Raw genomic sequence first — 25,789 nt, 5'->3', positions numbered from 1 at the left:
TTTCTGTTTCTTTTAAGTTATATAATTAAATGAAAAGTTAATCTTTCCTGATTTTCTGCATAAATGACTAGTGACAGGAAGTTCTTAACTTTTAATGGAATTATTTATCATAACAGAACTGATGGCAATAAAGCCGGTGTACATACAAACGAGTTAAATCACTTTGGGTTGATCTGTAAATCACATACATTTGATTATGCATAATTTATTTGATTTTATATTGTTTTAATATCTGTTAACTATTGTAAACTTGTAAAAGCAGAACATAAATATTTTAAACATTTTCAATTAAGTACTAGAAATCATTTTTTCAGTTATACATGTATCTGAGGAAGAGTGCTATCCAAAGCCTTTAAATAGTGTTCCTGAGAGACGTCCAGTGTTAAAGTTCATGCACTTCTGTTCACAACTAAAATGTTTTCTGTAATACCTTAAATGTATTGTATATTATTTTATTCATGTTATTTGTAGTCCACTTTTCTTACTGGGACTCAAAGTAGATTACATAGAATAAATCAGTACGATCAACAGGGTGGGACATCCAAAAGGCAATGCTATGGGCAATTGACTTGTAGAGCTCTGGAAAACCAAACCAGAGGTGATTCACAGTATAAGTATTAACATGATAAATGAAAGCAAAAATTCCATAGTGTGAGCCTACTTACAGCAACAGACAGTATAACTATATGTAGTGGTATAGTCCACAATTCCCAACCTTTCACCCCAGGTCTTTCTCTGAGCCACATTGTTATAGTGCAGCCCTGTTACCTGTGCAAAAAATCCTCTTGAATAGTTGAGCTTTGCATAGGTTGCAGGAAGTTAGGAGGGTGGAAGCCTTCTTGACCTCATCAGGCAGACCATTCCACAAGGTGGGGGCCACAACAGAAAATGGACAACGTGTAGGCAGTTGTTGATTTTTTCCCATCTGCAGGGTGGCACCCATAGAAGGCTCTGTTCAGATAACGGAAGCTGTTGTGATAGAGCATAGATGGAGAGGCAGTCCTGTAGATATAAGGAACCACAGCCACTGAGGGCTTTGTATGTGATTGCCAGTACCTTAAATTGAGCCCAGTAACTGATAAGCAGCCAACGGAGTAAGAATAAGAGTAATATGTGTGCTCCATCTGTCTCCCAATTATTTACTTATTCAGTTTATACCCCGCCCTCCCTGCTAAAGCAGGCTCAGGGCAGCTAATAACCAAACTGTGGTATTCTGTACCAAGTGGGGTCTGCATATTGGCTTTGAGGGGTGACCTATCTAAAGTGCACTATGGTAGTCTAGTCTTGATGTTACTATGATGTAGATCCAGGTGGCCAATCATCCCATCCTCTGGGCTAGGATTGGTTGGAAGAAGGCATCTTTGGAGCTACATTAATTTGTTTCTCTAGCAGTAATGTTGGATCTAGTATAACCCCAAGGCTATTAACTGAGTCAGCAAAGATTAGCTGAATCCCATCAAAAGGGGGGGGAGCATAATGTCTTTCAAGACTTTTGCCTTCCCAACTAACAATATTTCTGTCTTTCCAGGGTATCATTTCAATTTACTCACTCTTACCCATTTAACCATCCTTCCAGTAACAACTCCTACAATAGCTCAAGATGGGTAGCTGTGTTAGTCTGTAGCAGCAGAAAAGAGCAAGAGTCCAGTAGCACATATTTTGTTAGTCTTTAAGGTGCTACTGGAGTCTTGCTCTCATCCTACAATGACATGTAATCCTTGCATGGTTTTGAAATTGCTTCTGTATTTTTCATGATGCTTGTAAAAGGACAAATTGGTGGCATTTTATTAATTAACGGCTTTGGAATTCTTGGTAGTATTGCCTTAAATATTTAGCTTGTTGTAACCATCCCCGAGAATTTTGGGTGACAGGATAAGATACAACCAGTGTTCCCTCTAAGCAGAGTTCATGTGAGCTAGCTCACAGTTTTTTAGCCTCCAGCTCACACATTTTTGTCTCAGCTCAGGAAGGATGGCTCGAAAGCAAACTGATTTATGCAGTAGCCAAGTCACTTGCTCACAACTGTAATGCCAGTTGCTCACAAAGTTGAATTTTTGCTCACAAGAATCCACAGCTTAGAGGGAACATTGGATACAACTGTTCTTAATGTTAGCAGTTGTATGCCTTAAGAATCAACTGTTGTTGGTCAGCATACAATATGTACATTCTTGCTTACAGATACCTTACAATGGACCAGACCAGGAAACTACTTCTAGTTCTGGAATCTGACCCCAAAGCTTACACGTTGCCATTGATTGGCATGTAAGTATTTTTCCTATATTCCTTCTTTGTTTGAGTTCAGCATCATAGGAATTAAGACGCAAATATTCATGTTTCAATAACCTAACAGTTCCATTTGAGGAAACATCTGCTATGGCATTAATTCAATCAATCATTTTCCTCTCTTTAGTTGGTTGAGTGGAATCACTCATATCTACAGTCCACAAGTCTGGGCCTACAGCCTGCGCTACTTATACAGTTCCTCAATTCAAGAAAGGTAAATATTTGTTTTTTAAAAAGTGTCTGAGTAATCAGTGGTCACTCTAGAGCTTGTATGTTATATACAATTAAATTCCTTGTGAATGAATTTTGCTCAATCAATGGTCTTGATCTAATGCTTAAGGGACATTGAGGTGTGTCAGCAGGGGCTTTGTCATTCACTTTGGTGTTAGGGACAACTCAAAATGCCATGGAGTTGTGCATATGAAACTATCCTTGCTATTGAATGGAATATGCTCAATCAGCAACCATTTTGTCTATGTATTAACTTAGTACTTAATGAGATCTCAGGTGTGTGTTTGCACCATGGCTTGTCCCTTCGTAACAGTTATAAAGAGTTATAGTACTCCTATCCTGCCTGAGTACACATGCTGCTGATGCTGTTCGCTAAAGAGTATGCTTCTACAGTTCTGGAGGAGGCACAAATGGGATCGCTTGTATGCAACCCCCAGTGCCTGAGCTGTTTGTGAAGAATGATTCTCACCAAGCAGTCAGCCCATGCATTCCACTCTGAAGGCTATTTTATTAACTTTGGAGGACTAGTGATGTATATGAAAGCTATTACCAGCAATGCCAGCAGCAACAAGCATTGTTTCAAGGAAATATTTTTGGCTTGCTGAGGTCAAGTGACTAAGAATAAATTTAATTCTGACAAAACTGGTGTGATGCTGGTCAGTAAGACTGGCATCTGCTTTGAAGGGTTTTACTTCCCACATGAGTTTCACCTTCCTTTGGCAGACTTGATGAAGTCCTGCTGGACTCAGCTCTATTTGAGAAACGTGGCCAAAAATGCCTTTTACCATGCCATGTGTAAGCTATTCCCCCTTTTGGAGGCTGCTGATCTGGCCACACTGATTCCTGGTAAAATAGCTTCAGTGGGGTTTTTTTTTTTTTTTACTTTTCTAATTTTGTTAAGAGATTGTTTCTATAAGACATTAAGCTACTTGTGCCAGATGTTGGAAAACCTGTTCCTTGTGCAGTGGGAACTGGCTGAGGCATGGGGGGCTGCTCTGGCTTTGCGCCTTTATGTCCAAGATGGGGGTGGTGGGCAAAATCTCTTCCTTGGGATCCACGATGCTGATGTAATCCGGCAAGGGCTTCTTGGGTCTGATCTTCCCATGGAGCCCAGGGCAGCATAATCTTCACTTTAATGCCCAGCACGCCCTGCCTGAGGAGGATGTGGCGCACGGCTGTGTTGACATAGTATCTGACAGGCTTTCTGCTGTGGATCACCAAGCTGTCCATAAGTTTCATGGACTTGGCTCGCTGCCCCCAGAGCTTCCCCGAGACCACCACTTCGCAGCCCTTGGCCCCACTCTCCATGGTGAAGTGGAGGACATTGTGACATGCCCTACGCACTGCCAGCTCCCCCAGAAGCTTTTAGCTCAGGGGCTCTGCTTGGGCAATGGTACACAGGCCTCCCGTGGCCACCTTCTCAGCGTACAGCTCCATGCTTCCTTTGGGAGAGCCAAAACGCTTCTGTACAACAGCGGTCAGCTCTTGGATGCAGTGCCCTTTTCCCCCCAGAACATTTTGAGTTCTGGTTTCAAGCAGTGTTCCCTCTAAGCTGAGTTAGTGTGAGCTAGCTCACAGTTTTTTAGCCTCCAGCTCACACATTTTTGTCTTAGCTCAGGAAGGATGGCTCCAGAGCAAACTAATTTATGCAGCAGCCAAATCATTCTCTCACAACTTTAATGCCAGTAGCTCACAAAGTAGAAGTTTTGCTCACAAGACTCCACAGCTTAGAGGGAGCATTGGTTGCAAGGATGATGATTTCTGTCCTGTTTGGGGTAACTCTGACCTCTACCCCAGAGTAGCCCTCTTCTGCCAGCTCCCAAGTCGGAGATCATTCATCTCAGCTTTGAAGATACCATCAGCCACAAACTTTTGCTTCTTGGAGATCTGCACCGCCATCTTGAGACACACCACCCAGGCGAAAAGGAGGGCTAGCTTCAGTGCTTGACCATTATAACATGTTATACATGATGCTGCCTTTTGAAGACTCACAAAGGAATGTGGTTGGTTCACAGTGTGGCAGCTTCTGTTATCAGGGGAAGGCTGCATAGATCATATTACATCTGTTATGCAATGTTTGCTTTGGTTTCTGAATCAGATTCAAGAAGCTGGTAGTTACCTTGAAGTCCTTCACAACCTGTGGCCCATTTCTTTGAAGGGCTCTCTCTCCTGGTATGAGCCCATGTGGTTGCTTTGCTCAACACAACAATGTTTTTCTGTTAAACTATTGGATAAACCTCCACCAAAGAAAGGACTTATAGCTAAGCTCTATAAAAATATTGTGTTAACTCAAAACAAGAAACCACATAACTACCAAAAGGCGTGGAATGCGGACCTCAAATTACAGCTATCAGACGAACAATGGGAAGAAATATGGCGAAATAAAAAACCATCTCAAAAACTCTAGGAATTCAAGAAACGAATCTAAAAATACTCACCAGATGGTACTTAACCCCCGCAAAACTGACTCATATCTTCCCTTCGACGTCACCTTACTGTTGGAAAGGGTGCGGAGAAAAAGCCGATTTTTACCATAACTGGTGGACCTGCAGGGAGATACAAAAATTTTGGAACAAAATTTTAACCCACATTAAAAGACTCACAAACATAGACTTACCTTCATCTCCTGAACTGATACTTCTCCATCTCTGGCCGCAAATCCATCCTCCTGAAAGAACAAAACAATTAGTCAATTTATTATTAACAGCAGCTAAAATGGCAATAGCAAAAAACTGGAAAAATAAAAACCCACCGACTTTATCTCAATGGATTAATAAAACCTGGGACATTTTTATGTTAGAAAACTTTTCAATTTATGACTCAACAATCAAAAACGAATGTAATTTCTATAACCCTCTTAGTATCTGGAACCCTGTAGTAGAAAAGTTATCTTTAAATGAGTTTGATTGGGAAAGCATAGCAAATGCAAAATATAAAATAATATTGTTCAATTAAATTACAATAGAAATAATAACAATAAAGAAACATATTATACATCTGACTTCCCACAAATTGACATGTTAATTAAGTATTTCGTATTTAGTAAAGTACTAGTAAGCGTGTTATAAACTTTTAACCTCGTTGTAAGTTGTATTTTGGAATTTTTGCTTGCAAATATTGTGTTTATAATGTATTGCATAAAAAATTAATACAAATATTTTTTAAAAAAACACACAACAATGTTTTTCTGTTGTTTCCATCCCGGCAAGTGTATGTTTTGCAGCTGCCCATTCATGGGCTCTTTCTTTAGTTGCTCTCATGTTATGAAATAGCCCTCTGAAGGAAGTTAGAAGATCTATATCTGTCTTGAAGTTTCAGATGGATTGAGGAGCCAAAGGCTCTTCTAAAAAGAGTTCTGTTTTACAAGATTATTGCTCTGCAAAGCTTTTGAAAGGTAGTGATCTTTGAATTTGATTTTGTTAAGTGACCACTGTGACTGTTTTTAATTGAGTTGTTTTTACAATTATGCTATTTTGTTCTAATTTTATGGTTGTTGCCCACCTTGTGGTTCCAGTTACCTGGGAGAAAGGTGGGCTTGTGAATGTTATAAATAGACTAAAATTCATTTATTTTATTTATCTTGAAACAGGACTATACTGCTTTTGAATGTGTGCTTTAATCTGAGTATTTACTTTCTTTTGTTTTCAAAAATAATTTGTTTAATGGGTTGTCTTTCCTATTTAGGGTACTTTCAGAATCAGGAAGTTTTCTTATAGTTCTTTATTCTGTGATATATAAAGATCCAGAATTTTATGAATGTCTTCCTTGTGGACTTACTGAATTAGGTTTCCAGCTACTTACAAGGAAAGAAACATTACATCTGTTCAAAGTAAGTGGCTTGATTAGTTTGTTCCCTATCTTATGTTGGATATATGATTGTAATGTAGCAGCCATGTTGATTAAAATGGCATTATTTCAGAAGAAAATATTAATATAACTGAAACACACAGATCTAAGATTGTGGCATCATTGAGACCCCAATGTAAGAGGGTGTTACTTTAAAACCTCTGACTGAATTAAAGTAGTGCATTGACCACTAAATCACAGTGTTGATTGATGATTGAATGTTCCCTTACAATGTTCAGTCTTTGCAGGGTACAGCCCAGTCTGTAAGGAAGACATTGAGGCTTGTTTGTTTGTTCCAGGTTCAAAGTGAAACCCTGTAATTCCCATCCAATAAACTGTCACTGTACTAATTAAAACTTTCATTTAAAAGTAATCTGATCACACAAAACATTAAATAAGTACAGAGAACACTGGCAATACCCTGTAGAAACTAATCCTATGTAAGCATATGTGTTGTCCCTATTCTACCTAAGTTGACTTTTAGAAGAAGGTAACACTTCAAAGCTTCTTTTAGGACTTTGTTAAAAAGGGGGAAAGCAGATTCAAGATCTGAGAGATTCAAAGATTATAGGGCTAGTTTATATGGAAGCTACTACACAGGCCAATACATGACTTTTAATGAATCTTCTGATTGTTGCAAATGCTGTTTCATTTGTTCTTGGATTTATTCTGGGCATAAAGCTGTTTCTTCATAAATTATTCCTCAAGACTGAAAACTGTAAGTTAGAACAATGAAAATAATGTTTGCAGATTTCCATAAGAACCTAAAAGCAAATTCATAAATAGCTATTTAAAGTTAAAATCCACAACTATATTGTTAAATGGTCTTGCTCTTAGTTCTATACTTCTTTGTGGATTTAGGGATTTTTCAATTGAAACTTCTTCCAAAATTAACAATTTTAATTTAATAACAAATGTTATTTCATGAGAAAGTTAGCTTGTTTGGCTTCCTAATCATTACATCTCAGCGTAAATATAGTCTAAATATAGTTTAAATTAAATATAGTTTAAATTGCCTGATTTCTTTTTACCATTCCTGGTGCACTAAACTCTTTCACTAGTTGAATGCTTACTGTTGGTGAGAAGGGTAAATCAAGAAGCTCTGAAGAGTAATTTATCCAGTTTATAGGCCAGGATTCAGGCCACTTCAGAAATGTTTCACATGCCTGGGCAGCATTTAGGCAGGACACACCTTTCTACATCATGCAGAGCTGTTGAATCTCTGTTGGGAGGCTGATTCACAATAAGAAGCATGCTGCATCTGTTGATGGACTCCTAATGCCTGGGTACTTCTGCATCATATACAGTACTGGTGCTGACAGTTTGCTGCATCTAGTTGTCTCTTAAGCTCTCATGTGCTGAGCAATTACTTGTTTGATAGCAGTCTTTGCAATAGCCTCAAAGTTTGTCTAAAGAGGAGGCATCTCCAGTTTGGTACATGAGTAGTACATACTAACATTTGAGGGTAGGAATCAAGGTTAGGTTTATGTGGTAATTATTGACCTTCAATGAATGCATTTCATTTCAGAATGTTGATCCTTCTAATAAGTATCCTATACAATTTGATTTGAGTTCTGAAAATAAAAATGCAGAAGTGGAATTCTTTAGCAAAATTTCCAAGGATGTTTCTATTAAGTGGTAAGTATTTTTCATGCAGTATACCCATTTTGTCTACCAGTATGTTGTATTTTTCAGAAAACATTATACCTTCTACAATAAGTACATGCTTTCAGCCGGAATTGCTAGTATAGCAGGAATTGCTAGTAGTTACTATACTGGATAAAAGTGTTCTTGCAGTACAAGCCTAAGTACAGCCACACCCTTCAGTAGGTGTAACTCTGCTGAGGGTGATACTACTAGTTTGTTAAGTGTAGGTGTAAAATATAATAGGAGGTAAGCAAATTGAGGCTGCGGTCACACGGAACATTAGCCATGCGAGTCAGACGGAAGACATGCGGGTTTTCCGGGCGCGATCCCACCGGCACATCTGGGAAGTGTAGCACTCCCGTGGCTCAAACGAGGCTTCCTGCCGAAACCACGCGGCAAAAAACTAGTACCTCCGAGGTACTAGTTTCCGGCAACCGCGGGGCAAGGGCGGGCGTCTGATCGCGTTTCCGGTGGCATCCGGCGCCCGCCCATGTTCCCTGGTGAAAAAGTTTTTTTTTTCTTCTAGTCTTTGTGGATGCGCAAAAGCACACAACGGAGCATGCGCAATCATGGTGGAAACAAAAAAAAACCCTTCCAGTTTGCCGCACCGCGCACTTCGTTTTTGCGCGCGGGATTGTTCTGCGATCGGCACCTCTCCTTTCCCACGGAACCTCCACAGTACCTCCACGGGAGGTCTGATCAGGTAACCGCGCCTTAGTTTGCCCCGGGGCAAACTGCCACACTTCCCCCCCGCAGTTTCCTGCCCGTGTGACCGGGACCAAAGATAACTTTTTAGATTCTTCAATACATCAAGGCAGGAACTCTCAGGTGATTTCATTAAATGCATGGAAAAATGTTTAGTCATTTCGAAAGAAACAAACCACAGAATCATGTTTATTTACCATATCAGTTGACAAAGAACATAAAGGGGACAAGTTTTCCTTCTGATATGCAGAATGAAACAACAATATGTAATATGCTGTCCCAAAGTTCAATCTTTTGGTAAGGTGCGAGATTAAAGTGCCTTGTCTAGCTGCATTGGAAAACTTATTTAGAAATAATACATCTTACCATAAAACATCAACTGAAGCCTTTGTTTTATTATTAAATTGGAAATATATTGTAGAATACAACATTTATTAAATTGAATATTTTGTATAGTTGCTGTGGTTTGTATCCTATGGGGCTTTCCCCTTAAATTGTATTTCTGGAAGTCAAATGCCCCTCATGAACAGCATAGGGGAAGGTGTGCAGGTGGGGATTTGGAAAACTGCACCTCCAATGACAGAAGTCATTGTCTGTTGAAGTAAGTATTATGGTACTATGTAAGTTTTGCATTGCTTAATGTGTCATGTTAAAACCTATGCTTTGTTTCAGCTCTGTTTTCAGATTTCTGATTGTTTTCTGATTTCTGCAATCCAAACCTTATTTCTTTGTTTATTGGATGTCCTGTCCTGTTGATTGATCCTGTTGTGTAATCTGCCTTGAGTTTCAGTGAGAAAGGTGGCTGGCTTATAAATGTAAATAAATAAAGAAGTGCATGTTTGTAGTCAAAAACAGATAATGGGATAAGAGCTAATATGTCTACCTCTGAATGTGGCAGGAAATACCAGAATAGGTATGGCAAATTGAATAAATCCACAAGTTTCCTGTTAAATGCTCTTGTGAAAGCGTATCCTGATGAATTGTAGATTTTACGTGCAATAAAAATTGTATTTTTAGCCCCTCTCAGGGTTCCTCACCAAACAAGCTGTCTGTCAGTGATCATGACTCTGGCGTGGAAGATGATGCATCTCCAAGACCATTTCCCCGTCCTCACCCAACATGTCAACAGGTGAACTTCTATGCCTCCTATTTCAATTTTTCAGAGAAAATGCATTTTGCGCTGCCATATTTTTGGCAGGTAGAAATCTTAAAACGCCCATGTTCAGCACTGATACAAGGCTAGTGTTATTTCACAGTCTTACCACTAGGTTGTACCACAGTCATATTAACCCTTTATCACCACAACCATATTTTTGTAGCTCAGCTTTTAAAAACAAGTGTTTTAGAAGGTTGCAAAGTCTGCCATGGAAACACAAGCAGAACAGTTCAGTCAGCTGAACCAGAACTCAACTATTAGTTTTAGCAGAGCATTATTAGAACACAGGAGGTAGCAGAAATAGCAGGTGAGCTTGTGCAGTCATGCCTGTTGTAAAGCTTTTTTAAAAAGCTATTGCTCAGTGAGACCATGCTGAGATTAATTCTGGTTTTCCCCATTTCTCATAAATATAAAACCAGTGACTAGTTCTAGTTGGAGTTAATAGCTATGTTGGTTGTATTTTTATTCATAAGGACCCTAGTGCAGTGTTTCCTGCTGTAGATTTTCCATCCTGTTTGCCTTATTCTGAGGCAAAGATCTGTATTGCAATCCTAAACTCTTGGCACTGAGATTGTTATGGTGGTTTGGCTGCCAGATTATGATCCGGAAGACTTGGATTCACCTCTCCATTTCACCATCCAGCTCATTGAATGACCTTGGACCAGTACTCTGTCTGACCTACATCCTGAAGTGGTTGTTAAGATATAGTGGGGAAAAGAATAATGTGTACTGTACTGAGCTTCTCGGAGAATGGGAGAGATAAAAATACATAAAAATGCTTTTATTGCAAGGTGTCCTTGTTTTCTAGGTTACAGAGATCCAGCCTTCAGTTCCTGAACTGTCTGTTGTATTTGATGGCAACTTCACGGAAGCTGTACCAACATCCAAACATGTCTCAACTGTGGATAAAACAAATCTACATGTATATCAGCCAGCTAAGAAAGTATGTCCTTTAGGTCATCCATGCCACCAAATTCAGAGCTCTGATTGCAGGAAGCAGATCTTCAGCTCATGTGCCAGAGAGTCTTCTCCAAGGCAGTTACCAGGCCAATTAAAGCAGAGAATTCCAGAGCTAAAATCTTGTAATAGAGTACATGTTCCATTACAAAAACAACCCAGCTGTAGTACAGGTGGATATCAAGCAAGAAAGAATTTTGGGTCTTCTTCATCCTCCTCTTCTCCTTCAACACCTTGTAGTGAATCATCTTCCATCACATCTGAACATCAACTTGGAACACCTTCTGAAAAACTGTATGCAAAACATGATGCTATCCAAAGGAAGGAGGACCTTTCTTTAAATGGACCTTTGGTACCTAATTCTAAGCAGTCTGCTATATCTTCCCAACCTCCTTGGCATAATTGTGCTTGGTCACCTCCAAACCTAAGGCCAGTAGAGTTTCGGATCCCAGTTCAAGGTCCACCAGGCGGCTCTTCCTGTGTCTGCAACTGTCAGTTACATGGCCATGTGCAGTATAGTCCAACAGATATATTGCAAGGGATATCTAAAGTTGGCCCCAGTCAGACATCTAACATCCAGACAAGTGTTGCCCAGGAAAGTGCACAACTGATGTTCCATCAAAATGTAGAATGTGTAAATGGGAGTTGCAATTCAACATGTGCCACAAGTAGTCCTATAAACCTTGGCCATTGTGGAATAATGGGAAGTTGTTCTCTTCTTGATGGGGATACAGCAAGGATTTCCCCTCCTGCAGACTATGCAGTGTATTCCACTTGTATGCACACTCCTTCACCCAGAATAGGATCAGATAACGGAATGATGGGATTATCTCCCGATGTTTACAGAATGCTTACTGAACAAGATCGGCAGCTCAAACTCTTGCAAGCTCAGGTTTGTTTACTATTTTGATTTCTGTCGCAAATTATTTTAGGGTTTATTGAGTGTGGTTAAATAGAATATAACCTTTTTACTAAATGTATGATACTGTTGAACTAGAACTTGGTGGTTGTATGAACTTTTGCTAATGTTCAGTCTGTGAAGACAAGTAGAAATATGTAGTGATTAAAGCTGTCTTTCCAAATACGTTTACATGGCAAATAGCTATGCTTTCGAATTGCTAAAGCTTGGCATGTTTATCGGTCAATTTAATGAGCCATTAACTTGCTTGGAATGAACATCAGTGCTGAGTGAAAGCCTGTTAAATTTTAATTAATTAGACTTACAGCAGTAATAGCAATATCTATGTGCTGTTCGATGTTCTGCAATTTCCTGTATTACATTCTTTCTTAAAGGGGGCTTAAAAAAGCTTTTTTACACATTTCAAGGAAAGAATGGTCCTGCATTCATAAGACAAATTGTTGACAGGTGATATTTATTGCACTAATTGCTTCTTCCACATTTATTATCTCTGCAGTATAATTAACACTGATCTTACATGGTTACAGATCCAGCGGCTTTTAGAAGCACAAACTCTTCAGCCCTGTTCCATTAAGACTATAGCCAATAACAGCATACAGTCTGAGAAGCAGCTAGAATTCGTTACCATGGAAACTCGGTCTTCCCCAGGTTTACACATGAAGAAAAGTGTCAGTATTGCAGTGAGCACAGGTAATGGTTTATTGTACACCTTCTGTGATTGACAGAACTTGGCAGTGGAAAAACGCCAGGCAGCAGAGCCAGGCATTTTGGTTTAGCTGTTTTTGCAGTCTGCTATACTGTTTCCAACTTGGGCTGTGGCCCAGCTGAAGGCTCTGCTATTAGTCTTAGCTCCTATGCCTGGTCTATAGTCACTGGTAACATCCTCAAAACCCTTGATAGTTCTCTGTCTCAAGATTTTTTTAAAAAATTAATTCTGTGGAAGAGGACAGAATATTAATTTTTTGAATGCTGCAAGTCAGTAGAGAAATTAATGTGTTGAGTTGCTTTGTTCATTGGAAAGCAAAAAACAGATTTTCAAAAACAAAGTGGATTTCTTCTTACAGCTGCATTGTCTGTACTTATCCCACCTGTGCAATAGCTCTTACCTTGCTGTTGTGAAGCCTATATAGCAGCAGGCGAAAACCACATTTCAACATAAAGGGTTTATTGTACATTCCAGTATCTCTAGTTAAGGGTCAAAGTTGGTGTTGCAAGAGATGACCTGTGCATAATGCATTGCCCAATCATGCTGTGCAAATGTCCAAGAGAATGCCATGCTAGTACTGTCACTTTCATGTGTTTAAAAGTAACAATAATAATTGGCTTCAAATTACAAAAGTCTGTACCATTGGTTAGTTACAGTCTTTGAACTTCAAAGGAAGGGTGCGTAAAAACAAGTCTAGTGGTTAAGTACCTTGTAGAAGTAAAAATACATTTGCCTTCTGTTTAACTTCCTTTTTAGGTGCTAGTTTGTTCTTGAATGCCCCCTTGGAAGGAAACAGAGAGTATACAAAACAGGATGATGGTGAAATTTCTAACGAAGACATTAATATTTCTATGAATACTGAGAAAGATAGGAGTCAAGCAAGTATTGCTTCATCATTAAAAGCTGTTGACATACCCAGCTTTGTAGACAGCATTCATGTTGTTGAAGAAGGATCTGGTGAATCCACTGGTGGAGTCGGGTAAATTTTTAGATTGGAGGATGTTCTTCATTTTTAAAAAATTTTATATTTCTTGTTCTATCATGTCAAAATTGAATTTTTACTTGACCGATCATTTATAACTCCATTTTGGTTTGCTTCATCTTCCTCACCGTATTTTCAACAGTATATTTGTGTTGTGAAAGGTAACTGCCATTGGCAACCTGGAGCAGGGTGTTCCAAATATATCTATCAGTGTGGGAGAGGAGTGGGATAGGAATGGAAAATTGAAATATGTGCTTTACTTTTTCTCACCTAAACTTACTTTACTATTTGAACAACATAAAATGCAAAATTAATAATTTAATTGGTTTACAAAATTGTATTTGGTGTATTTTATTGAACTTAGAAGTATAAATGCTTTAGTTTTCGAGAAGTAAAATTGTAACCAGGGTGGATTTTATTTAAATCAAATTGATTTAAATCACTAGTCAGTAAGACTCATTCTTGCTGGTATAATCTGAATATTTACAACCAGATGAAGGTTTAATTTTTAGAATAACAACTTTTCAAACTGGTTTTACAGTTATATCAAAAATTACTGATTTGGTTATACTATTAGAAACACATCATCGATCACCTCACAATAATTTCGTAATTATCTATCTCCAGTTTAATAGGTTAATTATTCATATTTGGACAACTTTTCTGCTGTACTTTATCAGAAGGAGAAAAATAAATCATTACCTTAATAATAACAATTTAAGTAGTTTTATTTAACTAAAACAATAACATTATAGCATATGCATTCTTGTATTTCTTAAAATCCATTGAATGATATGGTTAAACAGACTATCAGCCCAGTCCACATGTAACTTAAAATACTGTCCTCCTTATCTCACTCATCTTCATCTTCTTGTTTGTTCATAATTTGGAAAAGAAAAGCTTTCCTGCTTTATTGGGTCCCAAACAATTTCTCTGTTTAGATTGAATTACTCCAAAGGAAGAGAATATTTTTTCTACACCAGCAGAAGAAGCCACTGCTGTTAAAAGTGAAATCATTACTTCAACAGTCTCTAAATCCAAGTGTTTAAGTGACTTACACCAGTTCACTGGTGTGACTTTCTTTAAAACGTCATCAGCAAACTTATATTGCTTGAATAGTTCCCCCATTAGCTCTCAATTTTATTATAGTTGGCATTACATATGGATGATTGTTGGATACCCATGTCATAGCTAACTCCTCTTCCTCAGCACTTATGTTTTGACCCTGGTACCAGATATATTGACAATATTTGCGAGAAAATGAGCTGGAGACGGTGTCACATTCTTTTTTAATGCTTGTAATTTAATTCTGTCACTGTGTAGTTCTGTTTTTAAGTGCTCACTCAGTTCTTTCCAAATTTCAGTAGCATCAGCAAAGAAACAGCTATTTTTCTGTATTTTGTTTAAAGTGTCAGAAATGAGTTTCAGGATGCTCAGCATATGTTCAACATTTCTCTTAAGCCCAATGTTGAGGATTTTGGCCATCACAGTGCCATCTATTTTCTCTGTTTTGTTCACAAACTGTCATCAGAATAGGCCAGTTCTTGATATACTGCTCAAAACAGTCCACTACAGAGTTCCATCTAACATCTTGTGGGAGCATTAGCTTGGTTCCACTCATTCTTTTCAAAGCTGCTACTGCAAAATTATAGAGATATTTAGCAATTTCAACATTAGTCTTTATTTCTGGAACACTAAAGTCTTTGGCTAGGAGGTGCAGCAAATGAGCTCTGCAACCATATGTTACTAGCTTTGTATTCTATTCCTGCTCTTCTAAATGTCTTCTCATCTTGGATACATTTGCAGCATTGTCTGTGACCAAACAGCATACTAGACATTTAAATTTTTCTTCACAAGCTATTATAGCTTTTGCTGCCACTTCTTGTAAGTATTCTGCTTTGTGTACATTTCCTGACATATCAATTGTTTCTGCAAGGAAGACATTGTCTTCTGCTGTTATTCAAGCACATACACCAGGATCATTGTAGTTACTCCACCCATTTGACCCTCCAGAGCAGGGGGTGTCAAATCTGCCACCCAGCAGAAACAAGAAAGGGAAAAAACTGAACCTAACAAAGAACTCCAAAACCAAAAAAAAAAAGGTTAGTGAAAAGGAGGACCAATATTAAAACCTTTCTATAAAAAGAGGTACATGTATTTATTGATAATAACAAATTTAAAACATATATAGGGGCCCAATTACAACATATATATATATAGGACCATAAAGTAAATTGTTCAGAAGTAAAATAACCAGGCACAGGATAAATATGCACATAAGACCTTTATAGTGCAATCACTAGCCCAGTGATTATAAAATAAACCTATGGTCCAAAAATGTCCTTCTTTGATTGTGTTCCCACTGCTTTTTACTTGTGAATACTGACACTGCTTTTTACTTGTGAATACTGTGGGAACACAATCAAAGAAGGAAATTTTTGGACCATAGGTTTATTGCAGCCCTGCAGGGGCTGGATTTGGCCCATGGGCCATATGTCTGACACTTCTAATTTAAACATTGCATTGAATATACAGCCTTATGCTACAGAATTAAAAACTAATCCTTATTTCATGATAAATAACCTTTGGGCTATAAGGTATCTTAATAGAAACTATATTTAAATAGATTTTTCCTCAAAAAGCATTTTATTTTTAAAAAATCGGGTTTTTTAAAATCATTGATTTTTACCCAGATACACAATACCAAAGCAACGAACTAGTACACCTTATCCAGCTTTAACATGGGAACCTTAGTTGTTGCCCTTTGAGAGGTAGGTGGGGGAAAGAGGAAATAGAAAACACAAAGTATATTATTTGGACAGCACTGATCTTCGACATGGTCTCTGTGCTTCACACCAATAGGATCTAGTGCGCACACGCTGGATCGATCGGTGCTGTAGCAAGCTCTTTTAACGGATTTTCGCGCACAGTCCCTCGGGCATGCGCAGGAACCTCACCGTGCATGCCCAGAGGGGTGGGCGCGGACATCCCACCAGTTCCTTTCTTACCGCCGCATTGGAAAGACCTCTTTCTTCGTCGGTCTGATCGGTTCGCTGTTCGCTTTTGCCTCACAGCTCTTAGGAATTATTTCCATTCTTTATTTTATCTTTTTTAGTGATTTGTTCTTTAAAAAACTTTTAAAAAACCAAAAAAACCCTTATTTTCTACTGAGGGGAATTTACCTGAGGCCTTCGGGCTAACCCCCCTCCAACCGTTCCCTCCACTTCACTCCTTTATGGAGAAGAAGTGGGGATTTTGCAGCTTTCCTCCGTCTCCAGGGGATTCCAGGAATTGATCCTGGGACCATCTTCATGCCAAGCAGATGCTCTACTACTGAGCCACAGCTCTCCCAGTGACAGATGTCATTGGTTTCCCCATTGCTGAAACAGCTGCCAATACAGTACAGCAACAACAGGGCTTCCACATGGCAGGTTTCCCTGTCTGAGTCGAATCCCTCCCCATGCCACCAAGGCCTTTTCAGTTTTCGTAAAAGTAGGCAATTGAATGTCAACAATCTTTATCAGGTTCTCTGAAACTCCAGTTTTGATTTATTTATTTTTTTAGTCTTGAATTCTTTTTGTTACATTTGCATGCCTTTCCCCTTATTAGGGAGGGGAACAAACGGAACCATAAAGCAAAATTTGTCATGAATTTCACCCTCAAATGGTTTGTGAACTGAAGCTTGTGATGGGTCTTTTACATCACAAACTTTTAAAGTAGTTCATGGTGGTTCATAAACAGAGCAGAAAGCAGGAGTGCCTTTAAACCCCCTGCTTTCAATTTTCCCCGAAAGCCACAAAAACAGCTGAGCGGCAGGGAGAAGCCTGCTCCATGCAGCTCAGCAGTTTTGGACTGTTTAAACTGTAAAAGGACTGCACAACAGCGTGAAACAGCTGAGTGGTAGGGAGCAGGCTGCTCCCTGCCACTCAGCTGTTTTTCAGGCTTTCTGCAAATCCCATTGAAAAGGAATGGGGTCCTTTCCAATGCAGTTTGTGGGGCCATGAACCTACATGAAACATATTTTTCTGGTTCGTGCCCCTCCCTGCCCCTTAGGGCTCTGCAAAAAGGGGGCCCAGAGACTCACTGTTTTAAAAAAGCAATTAGGAATTCAGAGAACTTGATACTGATTGTCATAATGATATTCCATTGCATATTTAAAACAACACCTCCCTCCCAATTGGAGGGCGAGGAAATGGACACCATGAGAACAGGGGAAATGAAGGTTGGATAGGTGGGACAGGAAAACCTGAATGCAGCAGTCTTTGCTGTGCTCTTTTCTGAAACTTCACAGCAAAGTGGGTTTGGGAAAGATCAGTGAAAAGCCAGCCTCCTCTGGGAGGTGCACGGATGTGCCACAATACTTTGGGAAAGTGGGAAGGGGGACACTTCGCGACAACATTGAACCCAGGGCGAATGGCTTGGAAATAATAATAATAATATGGCCAAGCTCTGAGTATACAGAAGGAATAGTAAAATTTCCCTTACCTTGCGACCACATGTGATAACCAACTCTGTATGCAATGTGTAGTCCTTGTGCTGAAGTGAAAGCAGCATACAAACCAGTCTTCATTTCTCCATGTGTAATTTGGTTGTTCATCCTATGGGACTGACAATCAGCCTGATGTTGCAACTGGGGTAGTATTTGAGATCTCTAACTATATAGAAAACAGGATTCATGGGTTATGTGTAAATTGTTTCTTTTGAACAGGTGGTCTTTGGATACTACTTGAGTACCAGTTGTCAAAGTGACTTTAGGAAAGTTTAGCTTACATATTTTTTGCTGAGAATGATGAAAAATCAACTCTTCAGCAGCAATTGATAACCTGTATTGACTAACTGGCACAGTACATGATTTAAATCTTATCTCTTTAAGCATACACAATTGATTGCCTTGAGCACCAGCATTTTGTAGCCTACATTGTTTTAGGGGTCATTCTATGACCTGTCTGGCATCTCAGCATTTATTACCTAATTCTCTAGCCTTAGAAGTTTGTGTGTGTGTTTCAGATATGCCTTAAGCTTCATTTCTGAGCAGGCTGGTCATAGTTTAATGCAGAATAAATGCAAAGTTGTTGCTCACTTGATTGCATAGTTCCAGACTTCTTCCCTCAAGAAAGCATTTGGATTTGGGAGAATGATGATTTCTCCAGTAATATATTATTGCTCTTTTCCCCAACTAGTGGAGTCACTGCAGTTGAGTGAAATCATGAGTATCTATTACACAGTGCCAGTTGCACTGCTGTTCTGCAGATGCCCATGTCATTATTGCCCATGTCATTATTTAAGTCTTAACACCAGCCCTCAGCCTACAGAGAGAGAGCTGCTGGGAGCTGAAACTAAACATTCAGCAAGTACATGGTTTGGAACAGTGTTTGGCCCATAAGCCAGAACACACAGGTATGTGATGGAGTCCCGTTTGTTAATCTGCTAGCCCCTATGGAGCTGCCCTTTTCTTTTGCTTTTTGGAAGGACTTACTGTTAACTATGCATGGATAGAAAGTAAGGGCCACCACCTTTATACCTACTTTACCACCTATGCTGAGAGGAGCAGCAAAACATCAAGTTGGTGGAGAGGATTCCTTTTCCCTTGGGCAGGCTCTTGCTCCGTCTTCCAATCATGCAACACTGTCATGAGTCTGTACATGCTCATAGCTTAGTGGATCCCATGCTGCTGCCTGGAGATTCAAGTTGAGTCCCAGCTATGAAAAGCTGAAGACCATCATTTACAACTAGCTTCAACCTTGATAGCCTGTCTTAAGACAGGAAGGGAAGTTAACAAGAGGCTTCTTCAGGCTTTTCCTGAGACTAGTCATTAATCTCTCCGGTGACCCCTAGTGGGGCTTGGACATTTCATACAGGTTGCTTACTATTGCCTGCCTCTGTATCCCAGCCCTGGTATTCCTTGGAGGTCGCCCTTCCAAGTACTTGCCAGGGTTGACCCTGCTTAGCTTCCAAGATCTGACAAGATTGGGTTTACATAAGAACATAAGAGACGCCAATGTTGGATCAGGCCAAAGGCCCACCTAGTCCAACACTCTGTCACACAGTGGCCAAAAATACCAGGTGCCATCAGGAGGTCCAGCAGTGGGGCCAGGACACTAGAAGCCCTCTCACTTTTGCCCCGCCCCCCAAACAATGCATCACTTGCCCCAGACTGAGAGTTCCTGTCTATACCTTGTGGCTAATAGCCACTGGTGGACCTCTGCTCCATATGTTTATCTAATTTCCTCTTGAAACCGGCCATGCTTGTAGCCATCACCACCTCCTGTGGCAGTGAATTCCATGTGTTAATCACTCTTTGGGTGAAGAACTAGTACTTCTTTTTAGCTGTTCTAACCCGACTGCTCAGCAATTTCATTGAGTGCCCATGAGTTCTTGTACTGTGAGAAAGGGAGAAAAGTACTTCTTTCTCTACCTGCTTTATCCCATGCATAATCTCGTAAACCTCGATCATGTCACCCCTCAGCCGTCATTTCTCCAAGCAAAAGAGCCCTAAGCGTTTTAACCTTTTTTCATAGGGAAAGTGTTCTAACCCTTTTATAATTCTAGTTGCCCTTTTCTGCACTTTTTCCAAAGCTATAATATCCTTTTTAAGGTGTGGTGACCAGAACTGTACACAGTATTCCAATTGAGGTTGCACCATTGCTTTATATAGGGGCATTATGATATTGGGTGATCTGTTTTCAGTTCCCTTCTTAATAATCCCAAGCATAGCATTGGCCTTTTTTACTGCAATCGCACACTGTCTCAACAATTTCAGTGAGTTATCTACTACGACTCCAAGTTCTCTCTCTTGGTCAGTCTCTGCCAGTTCGAACCCCTTCAACATGTATTTATAGTTAGGATTTTTGGCTCCAATGTGCATCACTTTGCACTTGGCCACATTGAATCCCATTTGCCACGTTGACGCCCACTCGCCCATCCTCGACATCCCTTTGGAGTGCCTCACAATCCTCCCTGCTTTTCACCACTCTGAACAACTTTGTATCATCCACAAATTTAGCCACTTCACTGCTTATTCCCAACTCCAAATAATTAATGAACAAGTTAAAAAGCATCGAACCGAGTACTGATCCCTGCGGTACCCCACTGCTTACCACCCTCCACTGAGAAAATTTCCCATTTATACTCATTCTCTGTTTCCTATTAATTAGCCCGTTTTTGATCCACAAAAGGACTTGCCCTTTTATCTCATGATTTTTGAGCTTACTTAGGAGCCTTTGACGAGGAACTTTATCGAAAGCTTTCTGGAAGTCAAGGTAAACAATATCTATTGGGTCCCCCTTGTCCACATGTTTGTTCACTTCCTCAAAGAACACTTAACAGGTTAGTGAGACAAGATCTTCCCTTACTGAACACATGCTGAGTCTGCCTCAATAGTTTTTGTTCATCAACGTGCTTACTAATTCTTTCCTTAATAACAGTTTCTACCAATTTACCCGGTATCGACTGTCCTGTTTGACTTTAAGAATTCCTGTCAATTAAAATTATTAAAGCAATATGCTTAATGTATATTAAAGCACATTCCTAGAAGACGAACCATTTAACAAAAACATTCCTTGCATTTAAAAATGAACTCAAAATTAAGACGTACCTAACTTTAAAAAATTTTCTTTTGGCACAAAGATAATAAAAATGTCATTGATATAAACAGATAAAATATCAATCCTGTCTTTACTCATTCTGTGTTATTTTCTCTTGTGCTTCTAGCAGTGTGCCTGTTGCCACAGGAGTGGCCCCATCCTCTGTACATAGTGAGAATGTTGCCAAGTGTTTACAAACAAAGTCGTTGGAGGGAACTGATGACCATTCAGTAGCAATTAATGAACAAAATTTTGAGCATGCCATCTCACCCCCACCAAGTGTCCCTCCGGATGATCAGAAGTTTTACCGGAACATATTGGTAAGCTTTCATAGCATAATCTTATTTCACACTGCTCTTATGGCATTTTTATGGAAAATGAGTTTTTTCTGTCAAAAACAATGCCTTGTTCAGTGACCACTCTGTCCTATTGCACAGCAGATTCTTGAGTCCTATATTTTCCTTAAAATTCCTGAGTTGTTTCCTGGTCTGCAGTCACACACATGAAATAATCCACTTTTAATCCATTTTCAATCTACTTTTCAACTGGATTTTGCCAGTTCACTCAGTAAAATCCAGTTGGAAAGTGGATTGAAAGTAGATTATTTAGTGTGTGTGACTGCAGCCCTGCTTACATTTATAATTCCATAATAGCTTTTCACATCTTCCATGATGCATCCTTTTTAGTGATCTGTGCCATAGCAATAATCTAGGATTCCATTGATCTCTAAATCTTGAAATGACCAGATTGTTAAAAAATTACAATTACACAGGTTTAAATAGACCTCATTTATTTTAACAAAGCCTGTGTAAAAATAACTGTGCTAATGAGCCCACTTCATTTCAGAAGCAAACTTGTTGAGGCATGGGTGATACTTTGACTTTTCTCAGCCTGATCTGTAGACTAGATAACTCAGTAGCTCATTTAAAGCAGATATCACCAGAGTTACTGTGGTGTTGGTAGAGGCTTGCCTTATGACAGTTACACTAGCATTGTATCCCAGGAACTTGATTCTGATTCTTCTGTTCAAGTTAGATACCTGCACAAACTTTTGCTTCTAAGAAGGCAAATACATATGGCAGATGCAGCACTTGATTGTGAAAATTGCTTGCCATTCTTAGACGTTCCACAGCCTAATTATGTTATGCCAGTTGTTAAAAAAATTAGAATGCCTGATCTTGAAGTGACTTGTAGTAAACATAAATAGATAGCTCATAAGAGTCCTTTCAGTCTGTCCTAGTTATAAATAAGACTTTAGTGGTCAACTCTGTAGAAAGTACATTTGAAGATTTTTTTTCCTGGATTTTTCCCTTGCAATTTGTTAGGGTCAAGTAAAACACTTCTTGAAGGAATCTTCTGAAGAAATTACTTCCTGTGTTATAAAGGAAGATCAAATTAACAATGAAAGTACTGCACCCACAAAAACAAGTAAGACAAAGAGAAGGAGCTCAGCATTTGACCCAGACCTGAGAGACAACAGTAGTGTTCTGAGTGCCACCTTGAAGCAGTTAAGGAACCTTGGAGTGAATTTTGACTCTTCTGACAAGATTATGAAAAATGCTCATGAAGTAGAGAATGCCAGGTAACTGAAAAAGGATTGATTGATAGAAAATTGCTACGCTGCCTCTCTAGACAACCTCCTTGAAGTGGCTTACAAAGTAAAATATGATAAAACGTAATGAATAGTGTTGGCTTTGGTAGTTAGACTAAACGAGCAAAATTTAGAGGCTGATAGGCTGTTTGGTTTGTTCTCAAGAGTCCAAAAGGCTGAGGTGTGGTTGCTAGCCTCATTCAGAGCTCTGTACAGGTCTGGTTCTCCCGCCTCCCCCACTTAAGGTTGTTTTAGTACTAGAGAAGATTTCTGAAAAGAGCAATTAAAAGTTGGAGCAACTTCCATGTGGAGAAAGGCCGAGAAGAAGATAAATTTACAAAACAGTTAAGGAGAAGGAAAGAACAGAAGGCATATAAAATTATTGGTAGTATTTTACAGAACTTTTCAGATAACTAGTACATTTATTAAACACACACATCTGTACACACATCCAGCTCAGTAATATATTATTAGACCAGACTTAGCAGCCAGCTTCAACTTTAGATGAGAACTGTTTATTTAAAATATTCATATGTCTGCTAGGGGTGTGGGGAAAAACCCGGTATTTTTCGGTTTAAGGTATATTGAACCTGAAAAAATGGTATTTTCTGATATTCCCAAATCCCAATAATGGTAGGGCATTGAGATTTGAGCATTTTTTCAGAAAATCCTAACATTTTTGGTTCTATTATGCCCTATGGGAACTATCAGTCCCCATAGGGTATAATGGAGAATCAATCACTCACTGAGTCACACTGCCACCACAGGGCTTGGAGGAGAAGTCTCTTTAGATGCCTACTGCCTTCTCCAAGCACGGGGGTGCTATTCAGCAAGTGAACTCGGAAGGCGGTGAAGCTTGGAGGAGAAAGCATTTAAAGACACCCTTTAAATTTAAAGACATATCTTTACATGCCTTCTCAGGATAGCTGAATGCACCTGAATAAAGGCTGCAAAAAAATTGGCTTCTTAACGGGTCAGCTATGCCAGTAGCCAAATACAGATCTTGGATCTGCATTTGACTTAAAAAATACAGGGTATTTTTCTGGCTCGGATAAACCAAATGCACACCCCTAATGTCTGCTTTCTCCTGAGCATCAGGAGGAAAATGTAAGTCAGCGCTACTGTTCTACATGCCATCTCTTCTGTGGGGTCACAGAGAAGAATGTAATGTTTGAACTTGCAACAAACTAACCATGCAGTCTGTTGCCATGTCTGTGATTGTGGCAGCACCAAAAAACACAGCCGCAATGACTTTGCTTTGGCTGTTCTGCTTTTGCACAGCATAATGTGTATCCTGTAGCAGTACATCATCCTCTACATTTCTTCCTGTGATCCTATACCAGGAAAGACTTACGAAGTGGTTCATGAAGATCAAAGCTGCCAGCAGCAGCCTGTACTATGCAGAGTATGCAGAATTTTTTTGTCTTGATGATTGATTAGGCAGAATAATTACACCTGAGATGGTATATACAAAAAGTTAAATAATTTTTTTGTTCTCTTACAGTATATTGGCCTGCATTAACCCTGAAGCAGTAGTCCCTGGCCTCAACTACATCTCTTTTGCTAATGTTGGTATGAGTGGCTTAACTCCCAATGGAGTAGATCTGAGTATGGAGGCAAATGCTATTGCCCTCAAGTACTTGAATGAAAGTCAACTGTCCCAGCTTTCTCTGAGTCGTTCAAGCCAAAGGAATGCTATGGATTTGTCACTACAGACCCTCCTACATAATAATACAGACAAGAGTTTAGTTGGCTTTAACTTAATATCACCAACTAACATGTCTTTTGCAACCAAGAAGTATATGAAGAGGTATGGACTCCTACAAAGCACTGATAGTAGTGATGATGAAGAGGAGCAGCAGACTGACTGCCATAGGAGAGGAGACGCCTTAGGGCCCGTTCTACAGCTAGGTATCAGTCCTGTCTTGGAGAACTTTTCCCACTGGAAACATCCATCTGAAAGAGCTAGTGAAAGACAACTTCCTCCTAATCCAGTGCAGTGTGAAAGCGAGCTGCTTAGCAGTCATCTGTCAAATTCAGAGGGCCTTGTGTTAAAACATATTACAAATGCAGTCCTTCCACTCAGAATCCTGCAGCAATCCAATGAAAGTTCAGTTCCATTTCTGAAAGAATTAAAGGCAAAAACTAAACTTCTTCCTGGCAAAACAGAGTTTACACAGCATCCTGACAAGGAGAACCTAGATGTTTCAGTTGTACCTGAAGCTCTACAGACTCCCATTCTTGATCATTTAAGCCATGCTGACAATATGAATTCAGTAGGTACATTTCTGGATGTCCAGCAGCTCAGACAGCTACCAAAGTTATTCTGACCTTTGTTGTTTTAGAGACAACTAGCTCATACTAGAACTTAAAACTTTCTTATGGTTCAGTAAAATCAAGAGAAGCCAGTGACTATTTTTTAAAAAACAACAACCCTGTTTTGGCAGTAAAATATGGAAAGAGTTCAGTTTCAGTCCAGGTGATCCAGTTGCTTAGTACAATGGCTTGGTTATCACATTATTTTGTACCTGTGTGTCACATTTTATGTGTTCTTAAACTCTTAAGTGGCCAGTCAGTTTAATATAGGCATAAAATATGAAGCCAGTCCATGCTTTTTAGTGTTTACTTTTGCATTTATTTGAGAGAGATGAAATGTCCATGCTTGCCCCGTCTGAGGGGTTAAGATGTACTTTTAAAAACTTGCATCTAACCAAGCATTAGAACAATGTGCTTCAGTTTACAGCTCTGCTCCTTATGCATTTCAAATAAAATTCCTTGTTACAAATTTGATCATGAAGCACAGTTGAGGAACTCTGCCTGTTCTGTTTCTGATTATGATAAAAGGGAAACATTCCATAAACTGCTGCACTGTATCTTTTTTGTTTTGTGTGTTTAAATGCTTTAGCACTTTGTTGTATAAATTAATAAAATGTGCCCGGCTGTTCTTACCTTGTAACAAACATGTGAAATGCAAGGTTTCTCTTAAACCTAAGTTTTTACCTTATTTCTATATTGAAACTGATCTGTTCTTAGAACACTGTACTGTTAAATATTGGGTTCATGATTTTATGGTATAGCTTACATCTTGTATCGCAGCTCATAGTTGCTTAAAATGAGTTACTATAAAGCAACTTAAATGGCTGAAAGGAAATTGACTTCCCTTAAGCATTCTGTTTGGCTTTG

General features: G+C 39.2%; 1 protein-coding gene and 1 pseudogene across 1 annotated transcript in view; one reads left to right on the top strand and one right to left on the bottom strand.

Annotated features, from left to right (window-relative positions):
* Nucleotides 1–25,540, top strand: part of STIL (SCL/TAL1 interrupting locus) — a 34,563-nt gene extending 9,023 nt beyond the window's left edge. The window contains exons 6-16 of the mRNA XM_015424244.1: nucleotides 2,179–2,262; nucleotides 2,411–2,497; nucleotides 6,199–6,343; nucleotides 7,889–7,998; nucleotides 9,730–9,841; nucleotides 10,677–11,717; nucleotides 12,272–12,434; nucleotides 13,207–13,429; nucleotides 21,143–21,335; nucleotides 22,341–22,597; nucleotides 24,111–25,540. Of these exons, the coding sequence (XP_015279730.1) occupies nucleotides 2,179–2,262; nucleotides 2,411–2,497; nucleotides 6,199–6,343; nucleotides 7,889–7,998; nucleotides 9,730–9,841; nucleotides 10,677–11,717; nucleotides 12,272–12,434; nucleotides 13,207–13,429; nucleotides 21,143–21,335; nucleotides 22,341–22,597; nucleotides 24,111–24,936 (3,241 nt within the window). The 3' untranslated portion in view covers nucleotides 24,937–25,540. The remainder of the gene's footprint in view (nucleotides 1–2,178; nucleotides 2,263–2,410; nucleotides 2,498–6,198; nucleotides 6,344–7,888; nucleotides 7,999–9,729; nucleotides 9,842–10,676; nucleotides 11,718–12,271; nucleotides 12,435–13,206; nucleotides 13,430–21,142; nucleotides 21,336–22,340; nucleotides 22,598–24,110) is intronic.
* Nucleotides 3,394–4,413, bottom strand: LOC107121329 (annotated as a pseudogene).
* Nucleotides 25,541–25,789: the final 249 nt, after the last annotated feature.

The sequence above is a fragment of the Gekko japonicus genome, unplaced genomic scaffold, assembly GCF_001447785.1.
Source record: "Gekko japonicus isolate JY-2015 unplaced genomic scaffold, Gekko_japonicus_V1.1 scaffold2047, whole genome shotgun sequence".
Lineage (NCBI taxonomy): Eukaryota > Metazoa > Chordata > Lepidosauria > Squamata > Gekkonidae > Gekko > Gekko japonicus.
This window is presented reverse-complemented; position numbering and strand designations above follow the sequence as displayed.